This window comes from Vigna umbellata, chromosome 4, assembly GCF_029865625.1.
Source record: "Vigna umbellata cultivar VRB3 chromosome 4, Vumbellata_1.0, whole genome shotgun sequence".
In the NCBI taxonomy this organism is placed as follows: domain Eukaryota; kingdom Viridiplantae; phylum Streptophyta; class Magnoliopsida; order Fabales; family Fabaceae; genus Vigna; species Vigna umbellata.
Window position 1 is genome coordinate 28,898,353 of NC_142168.1, and position 13,757 is coordinate 28,912,109.

The window sequence follows — 13,757 nt, forward strand, 5'->3', positions numbered from 1 at the left end:
TTGTTACGAACACCTTCGATGAGATTTCTATGTTTAGCAAATAATTATAATCCATTACTTTGTCTGATGGTTTCATGATTAATGTGTAATTAGTTCCAGAAATGCTAATTTTGATTCTCTTGATATTATGAATTACATATGGAGTGTGAACGTATATCTCGAGAAGAGTAATTTTTGTGATAGCATGAATTATGGAAGAAATCACATTATTTATTTAAAAGAAAATCAAAATAACTTCATCACCTTCAATAGTTACCATGTGTAAAATTTAGAATTTCTTGTAAACAACGATGCTATATCACTAGATTCTACATTGTGAAAATTATACTGTGCAGAATTAATCTAAACTATGCTAATTAATATCAATATAGATAAATTAATAATAGTAAAATAGTTTTTTTTTTTTTCATTTCTACGAGAGAAAGAAAGAGAGCGAGAGGGAGATTAACTTACAGTAAAACATGATTATCTATCCCGAAATCTATAAATACGTATTTAAGATAAAAAAAAAAATAAGGATTGCATTTATTATATATACCTTTAGTGACTATGGTATCAAAATACCTTTCAATATAACGGGTTGAAAGACGGGTGAAAGACGAATAGTGACAAAGACAAATATCAGGACTTACAGATTTAGTAAACAGATAACCTTGATCTCACAAGTGAAACATCCTCAAAAGCATATTTTAAAGTTAAAGGTATGATAAAAACTTAGATTGACATAAATTCATTTATTTAGGTAAAGTATTAGATACAAGTAAAGACTATATAGGCATAAAAAAATAAAAAGTTAGAACAAATAAAAACTTACTCAAAACACAAATAATGATAAATAACTTAAAAAAATATTTTAAATAATTTATATTTGGATTAAATATATTTTTTATCTCTTAACTTTTAGTAAAAGGTGAAATTAGTCTCTTTCCGAAAATTTTGATTCATCCTTCAACTTTATAAATGTTTAAAAACTCAAATAAATTTAACAAAAGTTGGTTAAAAAAACTAAATTCATGCAATTTTAAATATATGGGACTAAATTAGTCAAAAATTTTAAAAATTGACTAATTCTAATATTCACTAAGTTAAGAGACTGAAAACATATTTAACATTTTATATTTTAAGGAATTGAAATGTTTTAAATGAATAAATTTTTATTATTTATAACATTTATAAGTTCTAAATAATAAAATAGTTATTATTCCTTTATTTTAAACTTATCCTTTTTGTTAACTTATAAAACTTATACTTGTGTCACTACTTTCTCCTCAACCCTTAACTAGAGGAAGCATTAGAGTTTACAAAGAAAAAAAAGCTATTTACAACAAATAAATAACTAAAGAAAACGAAGCTACTTACAATAAACAATAACAAATCAACAAGAAGACAAATGTTGTTTTGAGAGAAAATAAAAAGTTGTTTTTACTAATTTATAAAATTGACATGCTTCTTTTATTTCTTCCCTTAAAGATTTCTACAAAAAGCAATTATTGTTTATACCATTTTCTTCATTATACAAAAGATAAAGTGATAATTTAATAAGTATTAGTAATATTAAAACAAAAAACTACATACAACATTTTCTAATAATATAAAAACAGCTTGTGTTCATTTTAAAATATATGTATATAAATAATTACAGACATTTAGAGCCAAAAAAGCTCATCTCACAATCTCCCTGAACTTTGAAGAAAGACAGAAAACCATTTATAATAGCAACGTAACTGGAGCCTCCATCAAATGATATTTGTGATAGGCAAATATTAGATTTTTCTTAATACTTTCTGCCAAATGAATTGACTTTTTATTTTGTTATATGTAAGAGAGATTTATATCTAACTTCATCTTATCAGTAACTCCCTTAGTAATTTTTTTTTTTTAAATCTAGTAATCATTACAAAGTTGAATATTTTTTACTCTATATATATCTTTAATGTACTTAATCTTGTTAATTTTTCTTTTCTTTCTTTTATTTTTTTATTCATCTTATTTTATTTTGTAATAATATTACTATGATAATTTTTAATTATTATTATTAATTGATTGATTTTTAGTTATATATATATATATATTTCATTGTTGTAAAAGAATAAAAATATTTATATAAAATTTATGAATCATATAACTCGTATACATTAAATTACAAAATTATGAGATATTAGAACTAGCAACGTTTTGGTACCCTCCAAGAAAGATGTGACTCTGTTTTATTATACTCAGACAATGCCATATACTTCTTCCAGTCTTCTAGCACCAATTTAAGATCACTGATTTTGGGGTCTAAACCAATACAGCAATTGGCATGCATTGTTGTGACCTTGTTGAAGTCCTTGCTAACCTGACAAAACCCTGAGAAATAGGTGGTGCTAAGGAACTTCATCTTCAGCTTCATGTCAGAAATTGAGGGGTGCCCTTTGATCCTGTTCAGCACATCTTGCTCATTCAATTTTGGGTTTGAACTCCTGGAGTTTATCCAGAACTTGTAGAACCAAATTGTTCGATAATTAGATTTCGCATATTTAAACCCTGCATTTGTAGGGTTGTGTATGTCAGAGGAATTCCCGTTGAAACCATCACAAGCTATTTGGAAATCTGCATCCTTGAAAAATTGTTTGAAGGGATCTCTAAGCCACATTATATCACAATCCTGCAAAAGAAAACAAAAAACAAACCATTTACTTCACAGATGTTAGTGAAAAGTTTTCCTAACGTTTTCATGACATATCCTTGTTTCGTTATTTGATTGAGTGAGTGCAAAGATGTTAAGCTTTTTCTGCAAAACAAACATATATGTACATACCGTGAAGACAAAGCTGTATCCCATATCAAGAATAGAACTAAGGAATTCAAGCCTTTTCCACATCATGTGTAGGTAGTTTGGGGTCATGAAACGTTGTTCACCAGTGAAATTGTCACCTTTAGACATGAGGTTGTGACAATACTTGTGCACAGCAAGGCAACGATCTTGTGTCTTTTGTTCGTAAGTTATTACCACCAAGTGGTTTAAAAGATATTCTGTCTGATTTCCTATACGAAAACTCTCAAGAAAGAGGTCAAATATGGAACCTGGCGCTGCCCATGCATCGTTCAAAGTTGTGAGTATCACTGTCTTATCCTTCATACTTGCCCTTCTAAGAACACTCTCTAGCCTTTGATCATGATCACCCTGATGCATAAAGCCAAGACAAACATCAAACACTTGGTAATCCAACTTCAAAATTCACTCAAGAAATTTATCAAACACGTGAGAGGACAAATGACAGAACAATGTAATCCCTTCAAGATCAAGAGTGAGAGAAGTGAGATAATCTGAGATGTGTGACAAATGATGCACAATTATTAGAAATTAAATCAAGATAGTTTCAAAATTCTGCACTGCCTTTATTGCATGCAACAATGTCGCTTCTGTATAGTTTTAGTTTAGAATATCACCATAGATGAAAATAAATAGATTGTTTGGTGAAAGTTTGTAATGAAAGATCAGTGAATGTCTGTATTCGAGATTGGTGAATGAAATTTGAGGAAAATTGCCTTTCCCTTAATTTTATTTTTCTTTTTGATATTGTAGAGATTAAAATAAGATATAATAATTTATGTGATACTTTTATATGCAAATAATTAATTAAATTTAAACTTTTTAGTAGGGATAGAAAAATGGGTCAAAACCGATCCATTTAAGTTTGGTTCGGTATTCGCCTATCAAAAATGATTAGGTTGAACTAGTGTGTCAATTGAAAACGAATTAAACTTTACAATTCGGTCTGTTAAATTGATGGGCTGGCGGACTGACTTGTCATTTTTTTTTCTGTTATAAAAAATCTAATATCACATGAAAATAGATTGAAATTTTTAATTTTTACATAAAAGTAGGCTAATATTGGGCTACCAGACTGAAAATGGATGTTGTTCGAGATGTTTCAAACTTTGGTCGGGTTGTGTTGATACAAAGTGTCGTGGTGCGGTTTAGATTTAATTTTAATAAAGCTGGGTTGTTATGCTAATTCGACTAACTTGCAAGATTGACCTATCGAACTTAGCAAGACAATTGGTTTAAGTTCCCAAATTAAAAACATTATCTTTATTCGTCGAGTTTGACTTTTTCTTATTCTCCTATTTTTGAGTCATATATATTAACAATTTAATTTATTTCAATAATTTAAATAAAATGATACTGTAATAATTAATTATGTTTATTCTTTATTTCACCAAAAAAAATCATACTATATATATATATATATATATATATACATTTTTTAATATCAAACTAAAATTTATTACAAATAATTAATTATAAAATTATAGTTATATATATTAAGTGAGAAAATAGCATCACAGAAAACTATTTTGATTCTCTTGAATTTTGACCACCATGTTGACTCAAAGATGGACAGAAAGAGATACTGACCTTTGATGATTCATCCATGGAGTAGCGTGAGAAGGTGGGGCATTCCAAGGGAGAACCAAAGTGATAAAAGGACATCCACAACACTCCAACTCCACCAAGGATCATGGCCACATACATCACCCTTCTCACCAAAATGTTGCTACCACCATCCCATGCCTTCATGCCGTCGCCGGCAGCTTTTTCCACGGCGGCGCCGACGCGTGCCTCCATCGTTGTTTCCTGAATTGGGGGTGCCAAAGATGCATTCTTTGACTTCATATGAACACCTTTTACTTTCTTCTTTCTTTTCTTCCCTCTATATATGCTATGAGAGTGTTCACGTTGCCAAAGGAAATATATATATATATATATATATATATATATATATATATATATATATATATATATATATATATATATAGATTAGATAGATTAATATATGTTTATTAATTCACATTTTTGTTTCTACAAACAAATTAGAGTTTATGTATAAACAGTATGTAAAAATTTGTATAATATCCATTCACATCCTTCGTAATAGCTAATTAATTTCAATTTAACTGTTCAAAGATTAACAGTATATAAGTACACCCAAGTGTAAAAAATACTAATATTATCAAATTCTGTTAATAAGCTTTAAATTAGGAGGTACTTATTTTTTTTACAAGTCTCATTTCATAATATGGCTAGCATTGATTATATATTTAGACTGATATTCTAGAAATGAATGTGAGATTTTTTTCATTTTTTTAATTGTAAGATGAAGTTGTAATTACTGGTTATAGAACAGTGAGTTTTACTTTTTTACATGCAAGTATTTAATATTAACACATCGTAATTTACATTTTATTTATGGTTGTCGAAGTTGACCAAAAAAAGTTTATTACTTAAATTCTTCATAAATATCAATGAAAGACGTAATACTAACTCTTTCTCCCTAAACCTTTTATTACTTTATGGGTCAAACGAGTAAATTGTGTGCATCCCTTCATGTATATTAATTCTTAGCTTCGTTTTCATGAAAATCACTCAACACTAAGAAATTTATTTATTTGAAGATAATTTCACATCCAAAGCCATGTGATAAATAATTAATAACTTAAACTTCGACACTTTATAAATAATTAAACTTTCCAATATAGTGTGATTTGCAAGGTATTTATTTATTGATTAATATTTGGAAACTTACTCGTCAAAATGAATGCAGATCCAAGTAGAATATGCATTTGGGATATAAATAAACAAAGGCACTGCGAGAATTGAACTTTAAGTCTAACTCAATCCCACAAAACCAACTTGTAGGGTGAGGTTTGCACTATGAATTGACTTTATCTCTAGTCGATGTGGGACTTCCAAGTGGGATTAGACATTTTTAATGGGTGGTCCGATAGCGGCCCGATAGGGGGTGGAACAATATGCCCAGCAAACAACAAATATCGTTAGGATAGGCTCTAACCATGACTCTGATACCATGTTAGAAATGAACTTTAAGCCTAACTCAACCCCACAAAACCGGCTTGTAGGTGAGGTTTGCACCCACTTATAAACTATGAATTGGCCTTATCTCTAGTCGATGTGAGACTTCTAACAATTAAGTTGGTTCGTATGTTCTAATTCATTTTGTGTTGAATTTGGTTCGTAAATTTTGGTGCAAGTGATTAGCTCATTAGATTTTGTTTTGATATGAGATCGAGGCCAATAGTTAAATAATGTATATAGTTTTAAGTTGGAAAAAGCATTCTGACAAGAGTTCAATATTGACAATTAATAATTAATGTACTAATAAATGTAAATAATTTACATATTTACCTCAAACTTTTATTTATACAGGGAAAGATTTTTTATTAACACTACTCTAATTATGGTCCAAATGTGAGTAATTATACTTTACCTTTAAGTTTATCAATTTTAAGACTAATCTTTTGGTATAACTCATGAATCATTTCTATCTATAATCGGTCGATTTGTTTAATGACCAATCGGTTTGGCTAAACTCACTAGTTAATAAATTAAGATGAAGTAGAATGTTTATTGTATGACTTATCAAACAGTCATACGGTGTACTTTTATTAATTTGTTTTGGTTTATCTCCTCTACCTCATCAAATTGACATATCAAAGACAATGTAATACAATTAGTGAATTTTTGTAAATAAATTAAAAAATAAAAATAAAATTAATATTAAAATTTAAAAGATTTAACATGTTATATATATATATATATATATATATATATTATTTGAATATGGAAGTATGTAATCATATTATAATTTATTATATATATAATAAAACAATCATTTTAGTTTAAAGAATAATCAAGTTTAAATAAATAATTACTTAAAATATAAAAATAATAAAATAATTATTTTAAATTAAAAGAAAAGTTATTTAAAAAATAAAATTTAAAGAATTGTATACGGTAAAAGAAGAAAATCTTCTTTATTAATGATATAGATGATAAACTTTATAAAAATGTAGCTTTCTAATATTACAATAAAAATTTATTAGGTGGTATAGAATATGTTTTCTTCGTGCACAATTAGAAAGATTTGTAAGAATTTAGGAGCACTTCTTTATTGAAAAAATTATATATTTTTAATAAGAAAATATTTAGCTTGTATCCAAAGTGTTAACTTACGACATAACGAATCAAATGAAAAACAAAAGAAAACTAAAATCCAGAACGTAACAAAGGATTAAGAAGTAAGTTTATCTTTATTTCTTTTTGGAAACCAAATTAATAAAAATTATGTAAAATTAAAGATTGATAATATAAACCATTAAATTATAGTTAAATGCATAAACCATAAAACTATATGATTATTAAAAAAAATGTGTCTCTTTACGTGATTATATATGAAGAGAGTCTCAAGTACATATTTTTTTTAACACACGTTCCGAGGTTAACATTTCTTACAAATTTATGAGATTAATTAAATAAGACTCACAAAGGTGATAGAGAATAAGTTATTAATTTTTAAAAATATTTATTTAATATTTTTATTTAAATTAGATTTTAGAAAAAAAATAAAGGAAAATTCTCACTGAGAACCCCATCTTTTTTAGGATTGGTTTGAAGTTCCTAAAATTGTTGGGTTTCTAGGATTTTTTTATAGTGCTATAAAGGAGACATTGTATTATTTGATTTGACTATGTTTAATTTTAAGATTATGTTCAAAGTTTCGAGTATGTTATGTTTATCATTAACCAATCTAACATTGTTAGCAAATGAGATCAAATTAATTTTATTTAAAAATTATAAAGACCTAAAAATAAAAACTAAATTACTAATCAAACTTCAACTTTTATACAATAAAATAAAAGTCAGTCGGGTGTAATATACTAAAAGAGACTGAACTAAGTCATTTTCTAAGAAATATGATTGAATGTGGCGGCAAAACAGCTTAATCAAAATTAATTAAAATTGAAAAGTCAAATGTAATTAGCTTAAACGTAAAGTAATGTAATCTGCAAGTTGTTACATGTGATGACCATGGCGTTGGGACGACTCTAGTGGAGAAAAAGGCGAAGAAGGGTTGGCAAGTCTATATATTTAAGTCAACTTTATGAGATATTATTAATTAAAAAAATTGTTAAACTAATTAAACTAAACGTATATATCAACCCAACTTACATTCTCACAAGTTACGATAAATCCATGATAAAATTATTTATTTAAAGTAGTAAATAAATGTAAAATTTAGAAAAAGGAGCACATGTAAATATACTTTTATTAAGTTAATTTATACATCGTAAATTATAACAAAACCTACATTTTTTAAACAGGATAATAAAACATTAATCATCTTATCTTAAATCATAACACAACACTAATTTAATAAGTATTGTATAGATAAAAATACTTAAAGTAAAAAAAAACGTTACAAATTATTTATAAAACAATATTTACGTAATATCGTTTATAAGATTAAAAAAACTAAAAAAAATGACTATTAAAATAGGAAGATTGATATTTTTCTTCTCTTTAGTACAAGTCTATTAACATAAGCTATTATAGGGCGCGGAAAATGCTTCATTTCACTTCCAAAGTAATATAATAAATGAAAGATGTTAGTACTATTTCGGCTTGCATTTATGCTAATAACTTAAATTTTTACGGTAATGTTTTTTATAATAATTTTAGAAAAAAAAAAACGACTCCTTTCATAAGTTAAAACTAGACTATTTATAAATACATATACAAAAGTTTTCTCGAATATTTTATTTTAATTTAAAAAAAATAGTTCATATTCTTTAAATAATATAATTTAAAATCATTTATATAATATATTAACTCAAATAAAATATATATTAAACTATAATTCAAATAAAGTTATAGGATTAAATATGTTTGTAATATTCAAATTTTTAACGTGAAATTGGAATGAACCTATTATTGATTCTTAAATTTTAAAAATAATTTAATATAATTATTTTAATCTAACGATATTAATTTTTTTATGTATTGAAAGATGTTTAGATTGACATTTAAATGTAATAAATTATAGAAATAGTTTAAATATTATTTAATATGTAAAAAAATAACAATATTAAATTAGAAAAAACATATCTACTTAATTTTAAAATTTGAAATTAAAATATATTTAATTTTAAATATAAATACTGGAAAAATATTAACTTAATGTTATATTACAGAATATTAGTACAAACAGAATTAATTTTGTTGAAAAATAAATTCAAGTAACTTGTACTACAAATATAAATTAAAACTAAATTAATTTCTCTTAAAACATATTTAATTTTATAAGTCTTAATACAAATTTAAATATATCAAATTAGAATATAAAGAATTTCCAATCATCAATACTTTTTACGAACAACTTTATTTTTACTTCTTAATTTTAAAAAGGTATTTGTGCAAAAATTAATCAACGAATATCGAATATTCTTGAGTTGAATATTATATGTACATTTACAAAACTAGAACACTTGTATATCTCACCTAGGATATGTTTTTCAACCTTAATCGTATCTAAATATTATACAAAGCATTATGCGAAGATTAACAAAATGTAGTAGATTGTACAACCGTTGACTTCTATGATTTTTTTTTATAATTATTTTAACGAATAATTAATTATTTTAAATTCTATATGACGTGAGATAATGGTTTGGATAGTGTGGGTGGACACTCAGACTTCTAACTTGTCTTGTCTAGTTTATTGGGGGCACAAGTGGAAGGGAATAAGTTGGTATGTGCCTTTTTTCTTTTCAATTTTATACTTTAAAAAGTAAAATACTGAAATTGATTAATTAAATAAAAAGAAAATATATTAAAATTTAAAATTTTGCAAATTTTATATTCTTTTATTTAAAAGTAATATGAAATAAATTTGTAATTTAAATTAAAAAATTTTAAATGAAATTATTGTAATTAAGTTATTATATATATATATATATATATATATATATATATATATATATATATATATATATATATATATAAGTAAAAGTAACATAACTCTCAATTTGTGAGATTCTAACTCTATCCGTAAATATGATTAAAATATATATAAAGTCAAATTTTTATTTATATTGAGTGTGTAGGTTAAAATATTAACTATTAACTATCAAAGTGCTGAGCAAGATGTATTCACTCTCTTGAATCATATATAATTGTGTTGATTTCTTATGCAAAATCATATTAAAGAACGAGATATTTACGTAGAGCTGATAAAAGAAAGAAAAAACAACCTACTATTACACACTTTAAAGAAACAGAACAAACTAACTAATTTATTACAACTTTTTTTTAGATAACTACGGATAATTAATTTTTAGAAATTGTGTGAAATTGTCTTTTTAATTTATTTCTTCTTAGTTCTTTTTTATCCTTTTCCAATATTGATTCTATTATCTTACGATAAAATGCTATATGAGACATTTATTGAGTAAAGATAAACTCTAACGGATTGAGATGACAAACGTTTCATACCATCTTTTAATTTTATGTGTTTTGGATGCTTTCTAAGGTATGAAATATTTTCTTATTTTACAATTGTAGGACTTAGAAAATACTTGAAAATATTAGTGGTCTTAAAAAATAATACTTAATTATTTATTATTAAAAGTCAGATTATAAATAGAATATTCTAATTTCACTTTATAAAAATTATTATCTCACAATTTTTTTAAAATATTTTTTTGTCTTCTTTCTAGATTATCAATGTCATCCTAGATTATCAATTTCATCTTTGATATGTATTATGTATAAAGATCAGAGTACGTCATAGGATTCCTAACGTTGAGGTCGATAATCCTACCCGATCATAATATTCAATAGAGTAAGTTCATTTTTTGCTTTTCCATTTGATCTTTTAATAAATCTCTTTATATAAAGAAGTTAAAATGTTTGCATATGATGATAAAAGGAACATAATGAATTTTGTTCGGTTATGATTATTAAAGTGTGTTATAATTGTTGATCATAGTTCTATATATTCAAGTAAAGTAACATGTGTGAGATAAAGTTTCTGGAGTTTGTGAGATTTAAGCTTGTGAAGAGCACCTTTTGGAGTTTAGGAGCATCAATCAGGTAAGGAAAGTTTGTGTTTTTATACAATTCCAACTATCAATTGAAACATGAGATGAATATGTGAGTTTAATTCAATGGTTATGAGTCATTGTTGTGATGTCTACATTGATTGATTGTGCCTAGTGAATATGCTAAAGTATTGTATGTTATAGATGGTTAAAACTTCTTTATGTTGATTTTTATGTGATTGGCTTGAGAGATCTTGTAGAGAGATATAATTTAAGTGATTTGGTTAAATGTCATTTTGCAACTTGGTTGTCTTTCTAAGATAAAAATCGTACCTAGAGGACTAGATGGACCAAATCATAGATTTGGTATGTCTAGTACAAGTATGAATTACGCAAACTTGTTAAATGAGTGTTTCACTCGTTGAACAAGTACATAATTTACCAACTTAGAGAGGTAGGGAAGCCTCACTAAATAGGTGAGTAATCTACTTGCTAAGCAAGAAGTGTTTTAGAAAAATCAGAGAAGTAAGGGCATGTTCTCTCACTAGACGAAACAAGACTCCTTGAGCAAAATTTGGAAATTTCTTTTGGTGGCCTTATCCACTAAGTGACAGATATGTTTGTTGGGCGAATTTTTGAGGAATTTCTTCTAGTACCCACCTGATGAGTGAGCCATGGTGTCGGTCACGAGAAAAGGGATTTTCAAGTATAACATTTATTTTGTTTTTGAAAAAGATTTGAGTATAAAATGTTTTAAATCGAGTTTAATTTATTATTGAAAAGATAAATGTATTGAATAAACTGTATGTAATAGAAATGTGTTGAGAATTTTGTTAGTTTGATTGTATGGATGGGGATACTATAGAAATTTTCAAGGAGAAAATATTACATTGATAATGTGTTAGAGTTTATTGATACGTTGATCTTTATAAAGAGATTACTTTCCTAGCTCTACTTGAATCCTACTCATATAGAGAAAGATGTATAGTTATGAGAGTTAAAGAAAGTTCAATATTGAGAATTTCGGTGGTTGACCAAACTATCAAATATATAATTTACCTTGTTATGCTTTATGGAATGAAGGTTGTTCGATCCTATATTATATAATTATAACTCTTGTGAGGCAAAGGTAGGAGTGAAATATATAAATCTTTGGGTTTACTCAATGCATGTATCTTTCGAAAGTAGAGTCAAATGCCAATGTTGTATAATCCATTTTGGAAATGCTTTAATTGATGATTTGTATTAATGATTAATTTGAAGGAAAAGAACTTGGTTAGACCATTAATTTGAGTAACATGAATTGTTTTAATTTGAAAAAACTGAGCTTTGGAGTCAGTGTGGAAAACTGAATTTTGTGGGCCAGCGTGGAAATTGGGCTTAGGGCCTAGTGTGAAAACTTGGCTTTGAAATCAATGAGAAATTGGGCTTTGTGGCTAGTGAAAAAATTGGGTTTTGAAACCAATGTGAAAAACTGGACTTTGAAACTAGAATGAAAATTGGACTTGAAGGAAATTGAGCTTATCATAAGGGGTTTGGCCTAATTGGTCATACGGAATGAAATGTGAAGTCTCATTTGGTTAAAGATTATTATTTTTTATTTTATGGAAGAATAAAGAATGATTTGATGATGAATCATGTCGAATAAAAACCCGATTTTTTTTTATTTTTTATTAACAATTTTTTTTTAAGAATTGGACTAACAAAAACTCGGGACAAATCGGCCCAATGGCCTGAAAACTGTTTTTTTGTTGTCAAAGTGAAAAATCTTAAAAGTGAGTTTGATTATTTTTTTTTACAATTAGGAAAATCTCATGATGAAAACATTTATACACAAAAGAAAATTATGAAAACAATGTATTTTTCATCACTTTTCAAATGAACTAGACTCTAGGAAAACCATAACGGCAATCAAGCCTAGTGGGTTCGAGAACCGTTCTTTCTCATTTTTTTTAATTTTTTAATTTTTTATATATTTTTCTTTTTACAGAGAAGGAAAAGACGGAAAATCTTCAAATAATTTTATAAAAAATAAGGTGTGAAGTGAAAATTATGCTAAAAGAAATTTTTGAAACATGAAGAAATGGGCTCAAAGTAGGCCTCAGATGGAAATGAGGCTCAATGAACTCGACAACTATCAAAATGAAAAATAATTTTGAACAATATGAATTCAAATTTTCAATGACTTTTTTTTTTAAATTTTCCTTTTATTTGTTTTTTTTTTGAAATTTTTAGTGAAATAGGACTAAAAATAACATGCATACCAATTGGGCCTGACCCAATAACAATTCTCAGCCCTTGGAAAACCGATTTCAGTTTTTTTTTAGTTTTTTTTTCATTCAAAAATATACATAGTTTGATCTTGTTAGAACAAGCAAAACGTGAGCAAAAGATGTTTTAACACAACTTTTGTTTGAAATTGAATGGTTTTGATTTTGAAACTGTATGCTAAGATGCAATGTAGTACTTTTGGAGGAATATTTTTTATTAAAATGCAATAAATTATTGAATGTAACGATAGCATACAGTGAAATTATGAAACGTGTTAAGATAGGTAGAAATGGTCAACTTTAAGAACGGATGGACTTAGGATTCTTGAGACTATCTAAGGAATTTTGGTCTTTTATTTTATTTTCTTATTCAACTCCAGTGTTTCAAGTAATCAAAATTAGTTTTGTCTTAGCTATGAATAAGTGGGTGGTTTTGGATTGTATAAATGATTTTTTTTTCTTTATTACAATTCAATATTTGTGTTATTGTTATATGAAATTTTGATGAAGGATTTAAGTACGAACAACTCTATTTTGTTTTAGTTTGTTATATGTAAGTTAATGTATCAGAAAGTTAATAATTTGCTTTAAGGAAATTAT

General features: G+C 26.3%; 1 protein-coding gene across 1 annotated transcript; it reads right to left on the reverse strand.

Annotated features, from left to right (window-relative positions):
• Positions 1-2,077: 2,077 nt before the first annotated feature.
• On the reverse strand, positions 2,078-4,718 carry LOC124847092 (uncharacterized protein At4g15970-like). The gene is made up of 3 exons (XM_047324518.2): positions 4,406-4,718; positions 2,801-3,166; positions 2,078-2,647 (listed from the first exon to the last, which is right to left on the reverse strand). The coding sequence occupies exons 1-3, from the start codon at positions 4,661-4,663 to the stop codon at positions 2,165-2,167; spliced, it is 1,107 nt and encodes a 368-aa protein (XP_047180474.2). The 5' UTR covers positions 4,664-4,718; the 3' UTR covers positions 2,078-2,164.
• Between the last annotated feature and the right edge of the window lie 9,039 nt (positions 4,719-13,757).